The sequence below is a fragment of the Cetorhinus maximus genome, chromosome 33, assembly GCF_964194155.1.
Source record: "Cetorhinus maximus chromosome 33, sCetMax3.hap1.1, whole genome shotgun sequence".
Lineage (NCBI taxonomy): Eukaryota > Metazoa > Chordata > Chondrichthyes > Lamniformes > Cetorhinidae > Cetorhinus > Cetorhinus maximus.
This window is the reverse complement of record NC_135911.1, coordinates 7,307,987-7,331,289: the sequence shown is the minus strand read 5'-3', so window position 1 is coordinate 7,331,289 and position 23,303 is coordinate 7,307,987. Positions and strand designations below refer to the sequence as shown.

Sequence of the window (23,303 nt, the reverse complement as noted above, 5' to 3'; positions counted from 1 at the left end):
TGGGCTTTATTAATAGGGGCATAGAGCACAACAGCAGGGGAGTTATACTGAATTTATGTAAGGCACTCATTAAACCTCTGCTGGAATGTTGTTTACAGTTCTGGGTGCCACATTATAGGAAAGGTGTGAACACATTGGAGAGAATGCAGAAGAGGGTTACAAGAATGGCTCCAAGGATGAGAAACTTCAGCTATGAGGATAGATTGGAGATGTTGGGACTGTTCTCCTTGGAGAGAAGAAGGCTAAGAGGAGATTTGATACAGATGTTCAAAATCATGAGGGGGCTTGATAGAGTAGATAGGGAGAAGCTGCTCCTGCTCGTAAAAGGATCAAGAACGAGAGGGCACAGATTGAAAGTGATTTGCAAAAGGAGCAAGTGTGACGCGAGGAAAAAACTTTTTCACACAACGAGTGATTCAGGTGTGAAATGCACTGCCTGAAAGTGTGGTGGAGGCGGGTTCATTTGAGGCATTCAAGCGGGCATTAGATGATTATTTGAATAGAAACAATGTGCAGGGGAAAAGGCAGGGCAATGGCACTAAGTCATAATGCTCATTTGGAGAGCTGGTGCAGACACGATGGACCGAATGACCTCCTTCTGTGCCGTTGAACTACTGTGATTCTGTGAAGTCCCAGCCCCATTCTTCATTTTTGCTGTCGATTTGACTGAAAAACAGATACATTCATTTGACTGTTTTCTGTCAAGGTGATAAAACCCCAAAGCTCGGCTGAGAAAATAAAATCAACATTAAGGAAAAAGTAAAAAGAAATGATCAAATTCGTCACAATATATACTTTTATAAAGTGATAACCTCATCCTTTGTGGGTCTTAATCTAACTTTTTTATGATAATCACGTGCTGCCTTGTTTCTCTCATCATTGAAAGCAATGATACAGGTAAATGCTCCTTGCCCTCAGTTATCAATAAACAAACAACTGCCATGGTAAGTTCTGGCTGAAGAGATGAGAAAGTCAAGTCTGAATAACCAGATATATTCGATGACAATTTGCGCAGTGGCATTTCGGTTGGCAATCATTGCAAATGAAGATCAATTTCAATTTCTGGGATCGAAAGTGATAACAAATGGGGATAGCAGCATTGAAATCACTGCAAGACTAGCAACTGCGCATTCTATAACTCGTCAGCTGAATGAAATATGCAAGGTATCCAACATCGGCTTGCACTTGAGAAAGCACCTTGCAAAATCCCTGGTGTGGAGCATTGTGCCGTATAAGTGCAAGAGCTGGACACTCAATGAGGCCGATGAGAAGAAGATTACAGCTTTTGAAATGGAGCTCTAGTGAAGGGTCTCTTAGGATCAGCTGGACAGAGTGAAGAGTCAATGAAATTGCAGCGTTAACAGAAATTGGGAAAGTATCACCAATGGAAAAGACAGAGTGGGAATCTGGTGCTGGGAACAAGAGAAGGTGAAACATCAGGAAATGACAGCCCAGGTCAGAGGCAGGCTAGGACTGGATGGGTGGGCAACACAAGCTGGACAGAGGGAGGAATGACAGTGACACACAGAATTGCAGTGACAGAGAGAGATGTCTATGACCCCTCGTAGACTATGGCTAATTCTGGATGAATGGACCGTGGTGTCAGTCTCCATCATCCTGAGAGAATCGCGCTGGTGACTGATCCGCTCTTTCTGGTGTACAGAACAGATCAGTTTGCTAATGTGTCAATGCTGCTTGGACCAGGCGCTCTTCTCCTGACTGGAAAGTCATTCCACAGATTATGAATTGTTATATATTAGAAATTGTGGAAAATCTGCAGGAGGTAGGTTCATATCAAGTGTGCAACTCTTTGCTCATAAACAAAGACATTGTTCCTCCTTTTGTCATCTGGAATGTAGTGGCTGAAAAAGGGTGGGAACAGATTGGCAGCTGAATTTGGATTGTACATGCTCTAATAGTAACTTTCAAAAAGGAATTGAATCAATAATTGAACATGAAAAAAATCCAGGGTTGCAATGAAATACTAATCGGATAGTCTTCCAAAGACTTAGCCAAATGATCACATTCTGTGCTTTGTGCCTTTATAATTATTTTCAGACAGTGAAAGCCTTGCTAAAACTATACAAGGCACTAGTTAGACCACAACTAGAATACTGTGAACAGTTTTGGTCCCCTTATCTAAGGAAAGATAAACTGGCATTGGAGGCAGTCCAGAAAAGGTTCACTCGGTTGATCCCAGGGATGGAGGGATTTTCTTATGAGGAGAGCTTGAGTAGGTTGGGCCTGTACTCATTGGAGCTTAAAAGAATGAGAGGCAACCTTATTGAAACATATAAGATTCTTAGGGGACTTGACAGGGTAGATGCTGAGAGATTGTTTCCCCTTGTGGGAGAGTCGAGCACCAGAAGGCATAATCTCAGAGTAAGGGGGCGCCCATTTAAAACAGAGAGGAGGAGGAATTACTTCTCTCAGAGTGTAGTCAATCCATGGAATTCTTTACCACAGAGGGCTGTAGAGGCTGGGTTGTTAAGTCTGCGATAGACAGATTTTTAATCAGTAAGGAAATCAAGGGTTTTGGGGAAAAGGCAGGAAAGTGGAGTTGAGGATTATCAGATCAGCCATGATCTCATTGAATGGCGGAGCAGACTCGATGGGCCAAATGGCCTACTTCTGCTCCTATGCCTTATGGTCTTGGTGGATGGCAAAATCTGAAGTCAGAGGATCTCAGGAAAATACAACAGGGACAGAGTTAACTTTTCAGTTTATATTTATCTCCAAAACTGTGACCTTGGCAGATGAATTTGGATTGTACATGCTCTAATACCTGATTTTCTAGTATAGATCTACATCATTCAATCAGCTAAATTGATGGCATCTGTTTATTAAGCTTCTAAAAGTTAGTGTTCAGCTTGTTTGAAGGAAACGCTGCAAGACATAGCTTAGAAAGTTTGCCCAGACATTTTTAAAAATCAAAGATGTTCTTAATAAATAGATGTTCTCTGTGTCCATGCCTGGATGTCACAGGGAAAAAATGAATACTGATTTAATAACTGTGGATCTCTTGCATTGTGTTCCAGCAGAGAAACTGCTTTACATAGATAATTCATGCTTGAAAGAACACTTTTTTTTCAACTATTTAAAAAAGCAATAATTTTGAAGCCAGAAAGTAATGAGATTTGTGCCCGTTAGCTGAAAAGCTAACATGTTAATTGCTTCGAACTTTGATATAAAGAGGGAGAAACAGACTGAGAGAAAAACAGAATGCTTTGCCTGATTCTAATTTGATAGCTTTTTAATGTTTAATTGGGATAGCAAAAAAAAACCTCTGTGATGATACAGATAGGAAGGGATGGTAGCAGGTATTAAGGAGGGAAACAGGTTGAAAGTGAGAAGCTCTGGACTCACCCCACCCACTTTTGAGGAAGCAAGTGAGAGCTGGGGAGTGAATGGATATATGAAAGTCAGGTGAATGAAAGTAGGACATGGAGGTGGAGGATGCCACATTTAAAACACAAGTAGTAGACATAGTGGTAGTACTGAGCAGGTGATGGGGCAAGGGCTAATGAGAAGGAGAATGGGTTAGTAATGGAAGGACAGTGTGGAGGTGAGTTAGGCATAAATGATTTGCAAAGCTGCCACTGAGGGCAATTGCATCCTTGTATATTACTCCTATATGCAGGAAGACCTGCACAATATCCATGCTTGGGCTGATAAGTGACAAGTAACATTCATGCCACACAAGTGCCAGGCAATGACCATCTCCTACAACCATCTCCCCTTGACATTCAATGGCATCACTGAATCCTGCACCCCCATCACCCACTATCAACATCCTGGGGGTTACCATTAACCAAAAACTGAACTGGGCCAACCATATAAATACAGTGACTACAAGAGCAGGTCAGAGGCTGGCAATTCTGTGGTGATTAACTCGCCTCTTGACTCCCTAAAGCCTGTCTACCATCTACAAGACACAAGTCAAGAGTGCGATGGAATACTGTTCACTTGCCTGGATGAGGGCAGCTCATCCAACAACACTCAAGCACCATCAGGACAAAGCAGCCCACTTGATCAACAGCTCATCCACTGCCTTAAACATTCACTCCCTCCACCACCGACACACAGTGACAGCAGTGTGTACTATCTACAAGATGCCCAACAGCAACTCACCAAGGCTCCTTAGACCTTCCAAACACAACCTCTACCTCCTAGAAGGAAACATGCAGTAGATGCATGGGAACTCCACCTCCTGCAGTTTCCCCTCCAAGCCACACACCATCCTGACTTGGAACTATATAAGAATGCCTTCACTGTCATGGGATCAAAATCCTGGAACTCCCTAACAATGCCGTGGGTGTACCTGCACCACATGGACTGCAGAAGTTCAAGAAGGTGACTCACCATCACCTTCTTAAGGGTAATTAGGGATGGGCAACAAATGCTGGCCTTGCCAGTGACGTCCACATCTCTTGAAAGAATTTTTTTAAAATCCTGACTCCCTTGTAGATCAAAAATCTGTCTTGAATATATTCAATGACCCAGCCTCCACTGCTTTCTGGGGAAGAGAATTCCAAAGATTAGCGATCCTTTGAGAGAAGAAATTCATCCACAGCTCCATCTTAAATGGGAGACCCCTTATTCTGAAACTGTACCCTCTAGTTCTAGATTTTCCACAACAGGAAACATCCTCTCAGCATCCACCCTGTGAAGCTCCCTCAGAATCTTACGTTTCAATAAGATCACCCATCAATCTTCTAAACTCTAATGAGTATAGGTCCAACCTGCTCAATCTTTCTTCAGAAGACAACTCCTTCATCCAAGGAATCAGCCTAGTGAACCTTCTCTGAGCTTCTTCCGATGTAAGTATATCGCTTCTTAAGTAAGTGTCCAAAACTGTATACAGTACTCCAGATGAGGTCTCACCAATGCCCTGTACAGTTGTAGCTACTTCCTGCTTTTGTACTTCATCCCCCTTGCAACATTCCATTTGCCTTTCTAATCATTTGCTGCACCTGCATGCTAACTTTTTGTGATTCATGTTCAAGGACACTTAGATCCGTCTGTACTGCACCATCCTGCAGTCTCTCTCTAACACTTCAGCCTATTCTGCCTTTCTATTCTTCTGGTCAAAGTGAATAACTTCCCATTATACCACATTATAGTCCATCTAACAAATCTGCAAGATTCCCCGTCCTCACTCCCACTCAATCCCTTCCTCCACACTCCCGGACCCCTTCCATCCACACTCCTGGACCCCTTCTGTCCACACTCCCCGTCCCCCTGCCCCGCCCTCACACACTCCGATCCCCTGTCCTCTCCTCTGTTCTGATCCCCGGCCCTCAACTCAACTCCAATTCCTTGTCTTGAAATTGTTAAAGGTTTTCTTTCCTCATTTAATGTCCTCCTAAAAAGAACCCTTCATTCCCCCATCCCAGCTCCAAACTCCCTTTCATCTCCAAAGTGCTTGAGACATGTTGTCTCCTCTCAAATCCAAGTCCATTTTTCTTGGAATTCCACACTTGAAGCCCTCCAGTTAAGTTTCCTGTCTTTCTGCAGTCCAAAAGCAGTTCAAATCAAAGTCACAAATATCATGTTCTATGACAGTGACAAACGCAAACTATCCTTCCTCATCTTTCTTGACCATCTGCAGACTTCAACACAATTTCCCATGCCATCCTCATCCAGTACCTCTTAACTGTCCTCCAACTAGGTAGGACTGCATTTTCCTTGTTTCATTTTATCTATCTAATTGTAGCCAGAGAATCATCTGCATAGGTATCTCCTCCTCATTCTGCACCATAACCTCTGGTGTCCCCAGAAACCAATCTTTGACCCCTTCCTATTTCTCATCTGAATGCTGCCCCTCAATGACATTTTCCAAAAACATAGCACATTTCACATGTATGCTATCTCTTGACCCCCAATGTTTTTAAGTTGTCAGGCTGTTTACTTGATATCCAACACTGGATGAACGAAAATTTTTGCCAATTAAATATTAGGAAAACTGAGGCCTTGATATCAACCACAAACTTTGTTCCGTACTCAATTGCTCCATCCTTCTCCCTGAGCTGGACTGTTTGCAATGTTGGTGTCATATTTGAGCTGAGTCCCCAACCACATTTTTGTATCAGCACTATATAGAATACAGGATAGACAAGATTTAGAGCACTGAAACGGGACATTCAGTCCAGTTCATGATGGTGTTTATGCTCTACTCTAGCCTCCTCCCATCTTTCCTCATTTAAATCTGCCATTATAGCAATTTATTTCCTTCATTCTCATTTGCTTTTCTAGCTTCACCTTAAAGGCATCTACACTATTCGCTTCAACCACTCCCTGTCGTGCCAAATTCCACATTCCACCACTCTGGGTAAAGAAGTTTCTTCTGAATTCCCCATTGGATTTCCTGTGACAAACCTATAATCAATACTCTCAAGCTTTTGCTCTTCTGCACGAGAGGAAACATTCTCTCTGTATCCATTCCATCAAAACCTTTCATAATTTTAAATACCTCTCCCCTTAGCTTTCTCTTTCCAAGAAGAAAAAGACCCAACCTGTCAATCCTTTCCTGATATGTATATCCACATATTTCTCATATAATCCCTGTAAACCTTCTCTGTACTTTCTCCAGTGCCTCTATATCCTTTATTTATAATATGGCATCCAGAATTGCAGTACTCTATGTGTAGTCTAACTAAAGTTTGATACAAGTTTAATGTAACTGATCTACTTTTCTTTGGCCTGAAATATTTTTTGAGAGCACTTACCACCGTACCAAACATAGATGTGCCATCTATGAGCTGCTTGAATATTAGCTTGCCTTTTGCTCCAAGACAGTGTTCTTTGCTTTATTGCAGATCATTGCTACATCCAGGCTGTCCATCCCTGAAGTGAGCAAGTAGGTTTTGAACCCTGAAATCAATCAATCTCAAGGTCTGGGCGGATCTGTCGGCAAAGAAGGGAAAGGTGCAGGAGCCAGTAAATTTAAACTTCTCTTCGTTATCTTTTTTTCCAGTTGTGTTTTATGCCTCAGGGGTATGCAGAGAGATGATACACTCCAGGTTCTAGGTATGTAAGAGTTTTATTCAGTGCTTTAAAATGTCGGCTCTCTCATGCTTACAACTGCTTGCATGTAGTTTAGTTTCTCAGCAGGAGTGATCTATTAGGGACGAAGAGTGCAGCCTGTGTTCTGTATGCATTAGTTTTAGCAACAGCTGTGCTGATCCACTGATCGATACTTGTCTCCCCAAATTCCCAGTTTCCATTAGCCTTATCTAATAGCTGCACTGAAAAATTGTGTTGTCTCTGATGATCACATATATCTGACTGTTTTCTTTCAGGATGGTAAAATCCTAGAGCTCAGCTGAGGAAAGAAAATCACATCAACAAAGGAGTAAGCAGAACAGTCAAACTCGACACAACATATACTTTTCTACATTACGATAGCAGCATCCCATGCATCTAAATCTGACTTTTTCTCTGACATTCCCTCACTGTCCTGTTTCTCCAATCACTAAAAGAAGTGATACGAGAAATTGATCCTCACTCACAGATATCAATAAGCAAACAGCTTCCTTGGTAAGTGCCAGTTTCACATCCTGAGAGAATCATGCCAGTCCTGGTAAAATTCGTTGACTGACCCTTTCTTCCTGCTGTACAGAAGACATCAGTTATATCATTTACTAAAGTGGCAAGGATGATTCGACTGAATGCGAGGGATCATCTTCAGCTACTTCATCAATGACCTTCCCTCCAACATAAGGTCAGAAGTGGGTATGTTTCCTGATGACTGCACAGCGTTCAGTACCATTGGCAACTTTTCAGTTAATAAGGCTGCCATGCCTGATTACAGCAAGACTTGGGCAGCATCCAGATGGCAAATAACATTTCTGTCACGCAATGACCATGTCCATCAAAAGACAGTGCAAACACCACTCTTGACATGCAGTGTCAAATCCTCCATCAACATCTTGAATGGACCATAATTGACCACAAATTTAAGTGGACCAGCTACATAAATACTGTGGCTACAAGAATCAGTATTTTGTACTGAACGACTGACCTCCTGACTCCCAATGACCTTCCACCATCTACAAGGCAGTAGACTGATGGGATGCTTCTCGCAATCCCAGATGGGTGCACCTGTAACAACAGTTAAGAAGCTCGACAGCATCCCATACAAAATCAGCCCAATTGATCAGCACCCTATGCACCAACTTATCATTTATTACCTCTACCACTGGTACACAATAACTGTGGTACAAGATACACTACAGTAATTGCTGATGTTTCTTCGACTGCAATTCCCAAGTCTGACAATCTCTACTACCTAGAACAGCGCTTCCCAAACTGTGCATTGTAAACCCCTTGGAATCGCAGAAAAAGTAGGTAGGGGCCACAAGGTCCCCTCCTCTGAGATTGTGCCCCACACTGGCACCAAGGCCAGACAGCATCCAGTCCTGTCCTTTCCCTGATTGTCTCTTGATCTATCTCTGAGGTGTAGCAGAGGGGAGCAAGGGGCATGATCTTTCTTGTGACCCAGTGAGCGGGCGGTAAGGTTTCATAAATATCTTGTAAATGCTGCAACTCCAGAATGAGAAGCCACCGGTCCTACATTTGCACCGAGCGGGGTGGCAGATGTGGAGCTTCTTCTTGGGACAGAGTCGGGTTAACAGTCACCATCTTTGTAGGGGGAAATGTCCAACAGAGCAAATGTGCCACCGCCTTCTTAATAACGGCAATGTGCAACAGGGGTAATGTGTGGTCAGTGCTAAGACAGGAAGCAGGATGAGAGGGTCTTCACTGAGTCTTCTGTCACCAGAGAATATGGAGAGCTTGTCTGAAACTCACATAAATACATGTCATAATAACATTTTTACAAAGTATTTTATAACACAGATTTTCATATTTAAATGTTGATCTATAATAAGTGAACCTTTATAATTATTCACTGAATGTTACTATGTAGCTTTATGGCTGTTTTAACTTTGTTGCAATGGGGTCACATTAGAAATTAGTTTGGGAAGTACGGACCAAGGCAGCAGACACACCAACTGTAAATTTGATCCAACTCACATACCACTCTGCCCTGAGAATATTCTGCAGTTCTTTCATCATCTCTGAGTCAGAATCCTGGAATTTTCTCCTTAGCAGCAGTGCAGGAGAACCTTCACCACATAGGGTGCAACAGTTCAAGAAGACAGCTCATTACCACCTTCCTATGAACAATTAGGGTTAGGCAATAAATGCTGGCCTTACCTGCATCCCAAGAATGAATAAGTAAATGTTAAAACTGTGGGCTTTTTCAATGTTGGTAATGTTTATCAATATGCATGACATTACATTCAGTTTTTAGTGCCAATCTCCACCATTCATATGAATTCCTAGATGGCTCCCATCTTCTCCTACTCTCAGTGAACTTGAGCTCATCCAAGATTCTGGCACACATATCTTAATTCATAGCAAATCAGCTTAACATTGGCTCATGGTCCACAAACATCTTGACTTTAAAATTCTCATCCTCTTGTTGACCCTTAACAGGCGTTGCATTCCAAATCCTAACCATTCATTGTGTAAAAAGGTTTTCCTCATGTTTTCTTAGATTCCAGTGCCCTATGGTTATCCAACCTTCAGTTATAAGAAATGATTTATCTTTTCTAACTTTCTTTACGATTTTAAATACCACCATTTTTTTTTATTCATTCATGGGACGTGGGGTTCGCTGGCTGGGCCAGCATTTATTGCCCATCCCTAGTTGCCCCTGAGAAGGTGGTGGTGAACTGCCTTCTTGAACTGCTGCATGTGGTGTAGGTACACCTACTGTGTCATTAGGAAGGGAGTTCCAGGATGTTGACCCAGCAACAGTGACGGAACAGTGATATATTTCCAAGTCTGGGTGGTGAGTGATTTGGAGGGTAACTTCTGGGTGGTGGTGTTCCCATCTACCTGCTGCCCTTGTCCTTCTAGATGGTAGTGGTCCTGGGTTTGGAAGGTGTTGTTGGAGGTGACTTGGTGAGTTTCTGCAGTGCATCTTGTAGATGATACACACTGTTGCCACTGTGTGCCGATGGTGGAGGGAGTGAATTTTTGTGGATGTGGTGCAAATCAAGTGGGCTGCTTTGTCCTGGATGGTGTCAAGCTTCTTGAGTGTTGTGGGAGCTGCACTCATCCAGGCAAGTGGGGAGTATTTCAGCACACTCCTGACTTGTGCCTTGTAGATGGTGGACAGGGTTTGGGGAGTCAGGAGGTGAGTTCCTCATCACACGATTCCTAGTCTCTGACCTGCTCTTGTAGCCGTAGTATTTATATGGCTAGTCCAGTTCAGTTTCTGCTCAATGGTAACCCCCAGGATGTTAATAGTGGGGGATTCAGTGATGGTAATGCCACTGAACATCATGGGGCGATGGTTGGATTTTCTCTTGTTAGAGATCGTCATTGTCTGACACTTGTGTGGCGCGAATGTTACTTGCCACTTGTCAGCCCAAGCCTGGATATTGTCCAGGTCTTGCTGCATTTGGACATGGACTGCTTCAATATCTGAGGAGTCATGAATGGTGCTGAACATTGCACAATCATCAGCGAACATTCCCACTTCTGACCTTATGATGGAAAGAGGGTCATTGATGAAGCAGCTGAAGACGGTTGGGCTGAGGACACTACCCTGAGGAACTCCTGCAGTGAGGTCCTGGAGCTGAGGTGACTGACCTCTAACAACCACAACCATATTCCTTTGTGCTAGGTATGACTCCAACCAATGAGTAGCGTGAAGCTGTCAGAGATTTTACTGCCGGGTACAGCGTAAGCCTGGTCAGGGTGGATCACCAACTCCAGAACAGACTTGAACCAATTGGTGATGACCTTGGACAGAATTTTATAGTTCACATTCAACAGTGAAATGGGTCGCCAATTTCTAATTTCCTCCCTTTCCCCCTTCTGCTTGTAGGTGAGGGTGTTGATGCCTCTCCTCATGGATTCTGACATGCTGCCGGCCAGAAGCATACTCTCATACACTTCTAGCAGGTCTGGGCCGATCCAGTCCCACAGGGCTGAATACAACTCAGCTGGTAAGTTGTCAATTCTGGGAGTTTTACATATGCATGTCCACAGAATCCTGAAGGTAGCAGGACAGGTAGATAAGGTGGTTAAGAAAGCATACAAGATATTTTCCTTTATTAACTGAGGTGCAGAATATATGTTATGTTAGCACTGAAAAAAAAACACTCTTTAGGCTACAGCTGGAGTACAGTCTGGTCACCACATTACAGGGAGGAAGTGATTGCAGCAGAGAGGGTACAGAGGAAATTTACAGAAGTTGTTTCCAGGACTGGAGAATTTTAACCAAGAGGAAAGATTGGATAGGCTGGGGTTATTTTCCGTGGAACAGAGGAGGCTGAGGGAAGATTTAATTGAAGTCTATAAAATGATGAGGGCCTAGATAGTGTGGATAGGAAGGAACTATTCCCCTTCGCAGAGAGATGAATAACCTGGGAGCATATGTTTAAAGTAATCGGAATGATTAGAGGGAAGGTTTCTGGTTACATAAGAGCAGGGGTGGGATAGGGGTTTAAAGCAACCAAAATTTACAAGTTATCATGTGGAGTCACAACGTTATCTTCTCTCAGCTAATCAACTCACAGACTTGCAGTCCTGCTCAAATCACTCAACCTTCGCCCTGGTGGCCAACAGCCACAGTGCTGATGCTCACACAAAAAAAAACAAAGAGGCAGAGGAGACTCCCAAGCTCAGTCTCCCGCAGGCTCTCCTAGAAATAAGGGACAAAATGTGTTCTATGTGGCAGCTGGTATTCTTAATGCATATCCCTTCTTTTACATTCTGGAATGCACTTCCTGAAAAGAGGGTGGAAGCAAATGCAATGGTAACTTTTAACAGGGAATTAGATAATATCTGAAATGGTAAAGAATTGCAGGACAATAGATGAAATGTAGGTTAGTGAAACAAATTTGATAGCTCTTTCAAAGAGTAAGGCCAAATGACCTCCTTCTGTGCTGTATTGTTCTATGATTATTTTCCGACACTGACAGACCTGCCATGTACTTGCAACCTTTGCCATTTTTCCTGCAGATCTCCTATCTTGTCACCAGTAACGAGCACAACTCAATGTTTCCAAGTGCATACCCACAGTGAACACTCCTCAGAGAGAGAATAAAAACATTTCCTCAAAGTTTAAGTGAGTGGTTAATTCCTGGTGGGTTGGCAAAATCTGAAAGGAAAGGAACTATCAGTACAATAAACAGGAGTTTTGACCTTAATTTGCATTATTTAACAAGGTCTCCCATTGTGTTGCTTCTCCAGGGTGCAATGTTCAGGTGAGAAATATTAGAAGCAGGGAGCATATTTTGTTTATCATTTAAATAATAGCTTCCTTATTGATTTTTGGGATATGGGCTTCATTGGCTAGGCCAGTGTTTATTGCCCATCCCTAATTGCCCTTGGGAAGGTGGTGATGAGCTCCGTTCTTGAACTGTTGCATTCCCTGAGGTATAGGTACACCCACAGTGCTGTTAGGGAGGGACTTCCAGGATTTTGACCCAGTGACAATGAAGGAATGACTCACAGGCCCAGCTCCTACTTCTCAAATACCAGACCTCCAAAATCAGGAAACACCTGGAATTTCCTTTGAGCACACTTGCAACTCCAAGACTGGCCAATTGAGGCGATCCCACCACAATATTGCCTTTCAGTGGTCACAATAAGACATTTTAGAATCCCATGCACCTGAATGAGGCCAGAGGGAGCAGATGCCTTGCTTATCATGCATTTCAGATGGGCTTACAGTAAGAAATGCAATAATATTTTGAATCATTAAAAGAAGTGCAGTCAATGGTTAGCCTTAATGGTGAAAAATGCATTTTCCAGCTCATTGAACCTGTGCGCAAGCTACCAGATTGTGGCAGTTAGATTTGTCACATTCCAAGATCTGTAAAGCCCTCATTATAGTATAAACATGCTTGTACTGCACAAGCTCAGTATAATACATAAGCATGAAAATAACATGAATTTTTAAAAAATAGCTAAAAGGAAATAATTGGACAGGCATTGATGTTGGAGATAAATTTTAAATTTTAAATCTGCTTTTAAAAACATTCAGGAAAATTTAGCAATTTGCTTCAATAGTGATTTTGTCAAACAACAGGAAATTAAATTAAATTTCCCTGACCCCAAAAATTATCTCTGCAAGACCATCACAGTTTCAGAACCACAGTGTAAAGGCAATCCGGAGGAAAGATGAATGATATAAAATGTATGGCAGAGGATAAAAGGTAGGAGTTGGGCCTGTTGATATGGTAATTCTGTTTCATGTGTTTCTGTGCTACAACTAGAGGTTACCATTGACCAGAAACTGAACTGGACTAACCACATAAATGCTTTGGCAACAAGAGCTGGTCAGAGGCTAGGAATCCTGCGGCAAGTAACTCACCTCCTGATTCCCCAAAGCCTGTCCACAGTCTACAAGGCACAAGTCAGATCTGTGCTGGAATACTCTCCACTTGCCTAGATGAGTGCAGCTCCAACAACACTCAAGAAGCTTGACACCATCCAGGACAAAGCAGCCCACTTGATTGACACCCCATCCACAAACATTCACTCCCTCCACCACTGATGCACAGTAGCAACAGTGTGTACCATCTACAAGATGCACTGCAGGAGCTCACCAAGGCTTCTTAGACAGCAGCTTCCAGACCCACGACCACTGCCATCTAGAAGGACAAGGGCAGCAGATAGATGGGAACACCACCACTTGGAAGTTCTCCTCCAAGCCACACACCATCCTGACTTAGAAATATATCACCGTTCCTTCACTGTCACTTTGTCAAAATCCTGGAACTCCCTTCCTAACAGCACTGTGGGTGAACCTACACCACAGGGATGGCAGCGGTTCAAGAAGGCAGCTCACCATCACCTTCTCCAGGGCAATTATGGCTGGGCAATAAACGCTGGCTTAGCCAGCAAAGCACACATCCCTTGGATGAATAAAAAAAAGTCATTGCATACTCCCCCCGCCCCTCCACCCATCAACTGCTTTATAACATGTTACCGCTTTATATGTTTAATCACTGTGCTGGATGAATAAAACCTTGTATTACTGCTTTTTAATGTTTTGTCACTGTTTTATGTCTCAGATACATATTTATATCTAGCTCACACACTAACATTGTCCCAAAATTGAGAAATGTCTTTGTCCGAAGCATTCCACATTTGAGATGTTAGGATATTTCACTATTCCCACGAAACCAATCTGTGCAATGAAGCTTATGTTTCAATACTAGCATATTTATATGTCTAGCATTATGGGTTATTCAGTCCAATTGATGAACAGTCACTAGACCCTCAAGATGGAAGATATGTTAAAAACAAAAAACTGCAGATGCTGGAAATCCAAAACAAAAAATAAAAAATACCTGGAAAAACTCAGCAGGTCTGGCAGCATTGGCGGAGAAGTGTACAGTTGACGTTTCGAGTCCTCATGACCCTTCAACAGAACTAAGTAAAAATAGGAGTGGGGTGAAATATAAGCTGGTTTAAGGGTGGGGTGGGGGGGCGGGGGAGAGAGAGAGAAGAGGGGGGGTGGTTGTTGGGACAAGCAAGCAGTGATAGGAGGAGATAACCAAAAGATGTCACAGACAAAAGAACAAAGAGGTGTTGAAGGTGGTGATATTATCTAAAAGAATGTGCTAATTAAGAATGGATAGCAGGACAAGTAAGGTACAGATAGCTCGAGTGGGGGTGGGGTGAAATAAGACTAAAAGGGCATAAGAGGTATAGATAAATGATCGGTGGAATACATTAAAAATAATGGAAATAGGTGGGAAAAGAAAGATCTATATAAATTGTTGGAAAAAACAAAAAGGAGGAGGAAGAAACGGAAAGGGAGTGGGGATGGAGGAGGGACTTAATTATTTCCTTAAGCTAACTTACAGCGTTATTTAGAGGGATTGGAAAAAAATCAATTTTGTAAGAAAAGGTTAATGATCTTTGTTTCCCTACCAAGCCTATAGACTGTACACCAGGAGCAATGTAGCTCTTCATGAGGATTTAATATTTTGAAAGCAAATATTCTAACACTTGAACTTGGTATAATGGTTGTCACCAGATAACAAAGCAACCTAGGGGGTTGAACTTCCTCTAAAGCTCCCTCCTGCCCTGTCCCTGAACTTCTCCATCTTTCTCTAGTTTCACCCCTATCTCCCCTAATGCCCTCTCTGAGTTCATCTTGACGGTGAGACCCAGCTCCTGTTCTCTTCACCCTGTTCCCACTGAACTTACTGACCACCAAACATCCCGCCTTGACTCCAAGATAGTTGACATTGTTAACAGTTCTTTCTCCTCAGGTTCTGTCCCTCTGTTCTTTAAATCTGCTATCATCACCCTTCTGAAAAGAAAGCCCTTGATCCTTCATCCTTGCAAACTATCACCCAATCTCCCATTCCTCTCCAAAGCCCTTGAATGTGTTGTCGCTTCCCAAATCTGTACCCATATTCCTGGGACTCCATATTTGAATTCCTCCAATCAGGTTTCCACTCTTAAGGATGGGAGCCTGAGTCTAGGCTAAAGTATAATTCCCATCTCAAGATGGAAGGCACATGATTTCACCCAATTATTTCATACAATTGCATATTTCATGTTTTGTACTGTGTTGTAGAGGTTAATATGGTTTTGGTCCCGCTTTATTAAAGTAGTATGATTTATTGGCGCGGTATAGCCACCAGAGTTTTGGAAAGTTCAACCTGAAATCCCATGTGACAAAGTCAAAATATATTTGCATTCTACCTGGTCGCTGTCTTGCTTGAGACAGAACTTTGGGTTCAAGTCCCATTCAAGAGACTTGATCAAAAAGTCTAGGCTGACATTCCAGTACAGCACTGAAGGACTCCTGCATGGCTTTCAGGTTAGATGATAAAATTTGCCTTCTCGGGCAAAAGCAAAGGATCTGATAGCACTATTGCAAAGAAGAGCTGGGGAGTTCTCCTTGGTTTTATAGCCAATATTCATCCTTCATCCATCATACCTACAAACCATATCTGGTCATTCGACTCATTGCTGTGCACAAATTAGGTTCCACATTTCTTACACTACAACAGTGACTATGCTTCAAAAGTACATGATTTACTGTAAAGGCTTTGAGACATCCTGAAATTGTGATAGGTACTACATAAAAGCAAGTTTTTTTCATTATTTCAAATCTTCAGGATTCTTTTTTCAAACATTTACCAGTGAACCCCCATTAAATTACATAATTATTGCAATTATTCAACTGTTATAGGATTACTGCTCTAATTTATTATGAATCTTAAATGTATGATTTTCTGGCACTTTGTTTACCAACTTAAATTTTGGAATTGTTCAAAGCTGAAGCTACTTCCATATTGTTATCTTGTAGTAACACTATTCCGCCTGTGTTCTGCGCTGTTGCATTTCTAACTAAAGCACAGTACTGCTTGGAAAAACACCATTCGAGGTTCTTGCCAGTGGATAACAAAATTTATAATACTTCCAGTCTTTCACTATTCCAAATATCACTGAAACTCTGAATGGTTAAGTTAGTTTGATTTGACATTAGAGAGGTTAGGATGCCATTCTGAGCATGAAGTTTATTTAATTCTATAGTTGAAATGAGAGCAGCTGATCGACTACATTCACAATCAACTTAATTGTGTCAACCTAAATTACTATACTTTGGATTTGTTGAGTAAGTTATTGTATTGAAGTTTTGAGTACAATTACAAAAAGTGCAATATCTACACAGAATGGTTTTACATGTAAATCTGTGGAGAGAACAGACAAGTTCATGATTCAGTTGTGAACACTTTGTTTAAAACTGGAAGATATTACAATAAATCAACAAAAATAACTTATATTTATATAGTGCCTTTAATGTAATGAAAAGTCCTAAGGTACTTCACAGGGGCATTATAAAACAGTATAACACCACTTAAGGGGATATTAGATCAAATGATCAAAGGTCTTGTCAAAGGGGTAGGTCTTGAAGAGTGTCTTAAAGGAGAAAAGTGACATAGAGAGGCAAAGAGATGTAGGGAGGGTAATTCCCTGGGGTCTAAACAACTGAAGGTAGGGCCACCAATGGGTGGAGAAATTAAAGTTAGGGATACATAAGAGGCCAGAATTAGAGGAGTGCAGCTATCTCAGAGTATTGTGAGGCTGGAGATTACAGAGATAAGGAGGCTATGTAGAGATTTGAAAACAAGGGTGAGAATTTTAAATCAATGACAAAAAGGAGAGGAAACCAAACATATTAGAACAAATAAAATGGCCTTTGTAGTGTTTAATTGGCAAATGAGAAATGGTTAAATAGAAAAAGTGATACTGGCATGAGATAAGATCAATCAAAGAGGAAGTAAGGCATATAAAAATACAGAAGAATGGCATGGCAGTATAGGTTCCAGTGGCCCATGTATTTGAGAGAAGAAAGAAAGCAAGTCAAAACCAAGAATTCTGACCACACTGGCAGCATGGTGTTCTGATGCAGAATCCCCATTTCATCACTCGTCTGTCCCCACCTCCCCATTAAAATCCACCGACAATCACACACTGAGTACAGCCTGACAAAGAAAAAGTAGGAGCTAAGATTGAAGTCTGAAGTTATTAAAGTTATAATTTACGCAAACAGCAAAATGTGAAGGGTAAGATAAAATGTTATTCATCGGGCTTGCACTGTGCTTCATTCCTTTTTTTTATTCATTCATGGGATGTGGGTGTCACTGGCTAGGCCAGCATTTATTGCCCATCCCTAATTGACCTTGTTCAGAGGTCATTTAAGAGTCAACCACATTGCTGTGTGTCTGGGTCTGGAGTCACATGTAGGCCAGACCTGATAAGGATGACAGATTTCCTTCCCTAAAGGGCATTAGTGAACCAGATGGGTTTTTACAATGGTCATCATTAGAATTTTAATTCCAGATTTTTATTGAATTCAAATTCCACCATCTGCCGTGGCAGATTCAAACCTGGGTCCCCAGTGCATTATGCTGGTTCTCTGGATTACTAGTCCAGCAACTATACAACTATGCCATCACCTCCCCTAAGGCAGCATAGAATGTCAAAACTGGTAGAACAGTGTGGGTGTGGAAAGGGGAACTTAAGTATAAACAATGAGGCTACTAAAGTGTCTTTTAATCAACTTAATATCAGTAGTAGGAAAAATAAGAGAAATCTTGCTAATGGTGAGAATACAAGAGCATCTAGAAATGATGAATGTAATAATGAATAGCCAAGGGTATCTAAAGGGAAATTCTGCTTGATCAACCTCATTGAATTTTTTGAGAAAGTGACAGAGAAAGTAAACAATGGTAATAGAGTCAATATAATTTATCTGCATTTTCAAAGTGTTTTTAATACACTAAAGAATGAAGTTAAAGAATGTGGAGTCAGGGGACACGTGGCAGAATGGATTGTTAACTGGTTTCCAGACAGAAAACAGAGTGGGAATAAAGGGTGGTCATTCAGAGCAGAAGGTGTTCCATAAGGATCAGTGCTGGGACTACTGCTGTTCATGATTTACGTTAACAATTTCTGGGTTTGGAATTGAAAACACAAAGATGAATGACTTCAAATTGTGGGGGTGGCAGGGGGTATAGTCAAGATTGAGGAGGGTTGTAACAAATTACAGGAAAACACTAGTAAACTTGCAGAATGGGCAAATACTTAGCAAATTAACATACAAACATACGTATTAAGAGTAGGATAGACCACTAGGCCCCTTGAGCCTGCTCCACCATTCAATAAGATCATGGCTGATCTGACTGTAACCTCTCACTTACCCCAAATAACCTTTCACCCCCCTTGGTTATCAATAATCTATTTGCCTGTGCCTTAAAATATTCAAAAACACTGCTTCCGCTGCCTTTTGAGGAAGGGAGTTTCAAAGACTCAGTACTCTCAGACAAAAATGAAGTTCAACACAGATAATTGTGATCTATTGCGTTTTGATAGGAAGAACAGGGAGACCACATTACTTGAAAGGTGCAAGTTTTGGTGGGGTAGAAGAACAAAGGGATCTCAGAATGCAAATACATCAATCACTAAAAGCTGTGCTGCAGGTTAACAAAGCCATAAAAAAGTAAAGTGAGCATCAGATTTTATTTCTAGAGGAATGGAATTGAAAAGTAGGGAAGTTATGCCAAATATGCATTGAATCTTGTCCATATGAAACACTAACTCTGTTTCTCTCTCCACGGATGCTCCCAGACCTGCTGAGATTTTCCCAGCATTTTCTGTTTTTATTTCAGATTTGCAGCATCCACAGTAGTTTGCTTTCATCTGTATTGAATCTTACTTTGTGCAGTTTTGGTCATCATTATAGAAAGGTAACATTCAACAACAAACATGAATTACACAAATTTTCTTCACTTTAAATTAGCAAGCATTGGATAATGTTTCTCCCCAGTTTTGAACTAGGGACTGTTCACATGTGAGGCAAACATGATAACCACTACACTACAGAAACATTAGACAAAGGGGAGGTGGACTGAGAGGGTGGTGGTATAGTGGTATTGTCACTGGACTAGCAACCCAAAGACCCAGGGTAATGCTCTGGAGATCTGGGTTTGAATCCCACCACAGCAGATGGTGGAATTTGAATTCAATAAAAATCAGGAATTATAAAAAGTCTGATGATGACCATGAAACCATTGTCATAAAAACTCAACTAGTTCACTAACATCCTTTAGGGAAGGAAATCTGCCATCCTTACCTGGTCTGGCCTACATGTGACTCCAGACCCACAGTAATGTGGTTGACTCTCAAATGCTCTCTAAACAAGGGTAATTAGAGATGGGCAATAAATGCTGGCCCATCCCATGAACAATTTTTTTTTAAAAAGAAAGGACGTAAAGGCTGTAGAGAAGATTTACAAGCATGGTACCAGAAATGCATTAGTATACATATCAGGAATGGATTGACAGGCTGTATCTCTTGTCTTTTGAAAAGGAAGTGTGAGAGGTGACCTAATAGAAATCTCTAAAATTCAGAAAGATTTTATAGAGTGGATTCAGAGAATGTTTCCTCTTCTTGGAAAAAAGCATAACAGAAGTCATCAATATAAAATAGTCACCATGATTTGCAGTAGGGTATTCAAAAATGTCTTTACCCCAAGTGTGGTGAGAATGTGGAAATTGCTACCACAGGGAGTGAGTGAAGCAAATATTACAAATGCATTTAAGGGGAAGCCAGACTAGCTTTTGAGGGAGAAGACAATAGATGGTTACAATGGTAGATTTAGATGAGAAAAGATGGAAGAATTCCTACTTCAGGACTTGATGGTCACAGAAGGTGTATTCATAACATGGCTTAACAGTTTGATTATCAGCCTGTAAATGCTTTCAATACACCTGTTGGCAGGTGGTAAGAGTGGGAGAATTTCCTGGTCAGCCATACTACAGAAAGCAATGGCAAACCACTGCAGTAATTTACCAAGCATAATCATAAACCAATCCAGTTGAAGTCCATGGTTGCCAATCCCCTCTTAGGGCATGGTACCTGAAGGAGGAGGACTGTAATCCTATGTTAGAGCCATATTTTAAACATCTCTCCATAGATGCTGCTTGATCAGAATTTTCTATTTCTAATTCAGAAATCCAGCATCCACAGCTTTTTTGCTTTTATTTTGATGCAATATATTGGAGAAAGTACGTATAAATTGCTGTGTCACCCAGAAGTAGTATTTGAAGCCCCTGGACAAGCAAGGCGCAGGAGGAGGTGAATGGGAAAGTTAGCATCTCTTGTGCTTATATGGGAAGGTGACAGTGTAAAACTGGTAGGCACAGTGGAACAGTGAACCGGGGTATCACCAAGGTATCTTGATTCTTTCGAAGCGGGGAATGAGACAGGCTGTACCCTTGGTGTTGAAATGCTATTTTCACTATGCTGACAGGATGACCTGTCCCCTTGGTGCCCATCTGATTTTTTTATTTTTCTGGACTGGAGCCTGCTCCACTTTACCATCCTTCTGTTTCCATCTGCCATCTCTATTTCATCAGCTACTTACATTTTCCTCTGTGTCTCAAAATACTAAGAGTTTCTCCAATTAGGTCTCCTATTGCTCTCCTGTGGATTGTTCTAATGTGAATTTCTGCCAGTTAACTATCTCCTATTCTCTAATTCAAAACTTTACAGGTTATCCGATTTCTTCGGGAGTGTCTGCAAATGTTTTTGTATGTAGCATGTTTGCATGTGTGTGTACTTTCTCCCTTTGTTTTGCTTCTTTTCAAATCTCGCTCATTTTACAGTTTTTATCCTCTGGATGAGGACGTCGCCAGCAAGGCTAGTATTTACTGTCCATCCCCCATTATTCTGAGGGAGAGTCCTCGCATCAAACCTGGCGTATCTGCTCGCTATACAGATGCTGCCTGACTTGCTGAATTTATACAGCATTTTCTGTTTTTGTTTCATATCTCTAGAGTCCTTTTATATGGTTTTAGACATGGTGATGCACAGGAAGTAACCACAGATATGAAACATAAATCTGAAAAGCTGCGTTCATATTTCAATTGTAAAAGACCTAACCCAAAGCTTTTCATAGTCAACTGTCCACAGTTAATCAGAAGTAGGTACCTGTATCACTTTCCTCAGTTCCTGACCAGAGGGCATGATCTCCACACTAGAGTGCAGCAACACCGATGCAGGTTTAGCAGTTCGGTAAACTATTGGAATTACTTGCGCAGTTTATTTTGAGGAGGGTGAGGTGCGATATAATTCAAAAAGGTTACCTAAAAATGGCCCATAGCATATCTAATTTTACTATGGTGAAAATGTGGATCAAATATTCTAACTTACTTTAATAATCTCGGGCTCTAATCGTCGCTGTCTAAAAGGAGTTACCCATGTTCTTAAATTTGCTCCATATAAGAATCTGGGGCGCGGACTGCGAACAATTGATAAAAGCAAAATACTGCGGACGCTGGAAATTTGAAACAAAAACAGAAAGCAGAGTTCCGAAGAAGAAGGACTCAAAACGTTAACTCTGTTTCACTCTCCACAGATGCTACTAGAGTTTTTCCAGCATTTTCTGTGAACAATTGAATTGTGTGTTTTGTGTTCGTTCGGACAAGCTTTTACAAGTATAAATAATTACAGAATTTGAAAGTAAAATAAGTATGCTCCAAATATACCGAACACCTGTCTGCATCTATAAATATGGGTATAGGTTTAGATTGAACTCTCAATGAAAGAACGTTTCCAGTCAGGTGGTCACCATTCGGTCCAATCAGCATTGCCGCTTCAGTAAATGATTGGGTTGATCTGCTCTGTGCACCAGGAAGAGCGGATCAGTCGCCGAGTGTAACAGGGAGTGGCGCGGTTACCTCAGGATGGGGAGACTGACACTTACCGCGGTCGCTGTTTGCTTATTGATATCTGTGGGTGAGGATCACTTTCTCATGTCATTTCTTTTAGTAACTGGAGAAACAGGACAGCAAGAGATTGTCAGAGAAAATCAGGAAATGCTGTTATTATCTCTTTATAAAAGTCGATGTTGTGTCGAGTTTTTCGTTGCTTCGCCCTTAATGCTGATTTTCTTTCTTTAGCTGAGCCCCAGGGTTTCACTATCCTGACAGAAAACAGTCGGATTAATGTGACCGTCGGAGGAAACGCATTGTTTCCAGTGAAGCCGTCAGCCGCGGTAAATTCTGGAAACTGGGATTTCAGAGGGAAAACTGTCGGTCAGTGGATCGGGACAACTGTTGGTTTCAATACTGAGTACAAAACACGGGCTGAGATCTTCCCCGCTAACGGATCACTCCTGCTGAAGTCAGTGACAGCTTCGGACAGTGGAGATTACACTGTTAGCATGAATCCAGTTAATGGCAGTACAGCAACAAAAACCATCGCTCTGCACGTCCTGGGTAAGTGATGCGTTTATATTGAAGCATTGTTCGTTCAAGAATTACTGCAATATTGTCATTCTATTCGTGTGATAATTTAACATATATAAAAACACTCTAAACCTTACAGCATAAATCATACAAAACGTTACAATATGCCCTGAATAAACTGATATGGGAAATTCATGAACTGCAAATAATTATCAGGTTAGAATGAAATTCCGCTATCAGCTTTCGGAGTCTAACAGTACTGGCTACCTGCATAAAATCACGCGGAGGGTTAGATCAGAAAGTATTAGTGTCTCAATGGGATTGCGATGAAATATCCCTTTTGCTAAAGCTGCTTTATGGCTCTGCATGTTTAGTCAATGCACTAGAGTTGTATCGTGTAAATCTAGAGTTAGGGCCCACCTGATCACAGAACCAAGTCCAGGGAACCTCTCCCCTCAGGCTTCTTATTCCATTAACTCTGGTCAGGCTAAATTT

At 41.5% G+C, this 23,303-nt stretch overlaps 1 protein-coding gene and 2 long non-coding RNA genes across 5 annotated transcripts in view; 2 read left to right on the top strand and 1 right to left on the bottom strand.

Moving 5' to 3' along the window:
- Positions 1-532: 532 nt before the first annotated feature.
- Positions 533-23,303, bottom strand: LOC144671647 (uncharacterized). Its single transcript, XR_013573980.1, has 3 exons — positions 23,229-23,303; positions 6,725-6,906; positions 533-723 (listed from the first exon to the last, which is right to left on the bottom strand). It is a non-coding gene; the product is annotated as an uncharacterized LOC144671647 (long non-coding RNA).
- LOC144671648 (uncharacterized) lies at positions 6,994-14,074 on the top strand. Its single transcript, XR_013573981.1, has 4 exons — positions 6,994-7,029; positions 7,325-7,539; positions 10,904-11,028; positions 13,302-14,074. It is a non-coding gene; the product is annotated as an uncharacterized LOC144671648 (long non-coding RNA).
- Positions 22,198-23,303, top strand: part of LOC144671643 (cell adhesion molecule CEACAM5-like) — an 86,415-nt gene continuing 85,309 nt past the window's right edge. For all 3 annotated transcript variants that reach the window (XM_078533649.1, XM_078533648.1, XM_078533647.1), the window contains exons 1-2: positions 22,198-22,356; positions 22,521-22,838. In XM_078533649.1, the coding sequence (XP_078389775.1) occupies positions 22,305-22,356; positions 22,521-22,838 (370 nt within the window). In that variant the 5' untranslated portion in view covers positions 22,198-22,304. The remainder of the gene's footprint in view (positions 22,357-22,520; positions 22,839-23,303) is intronic.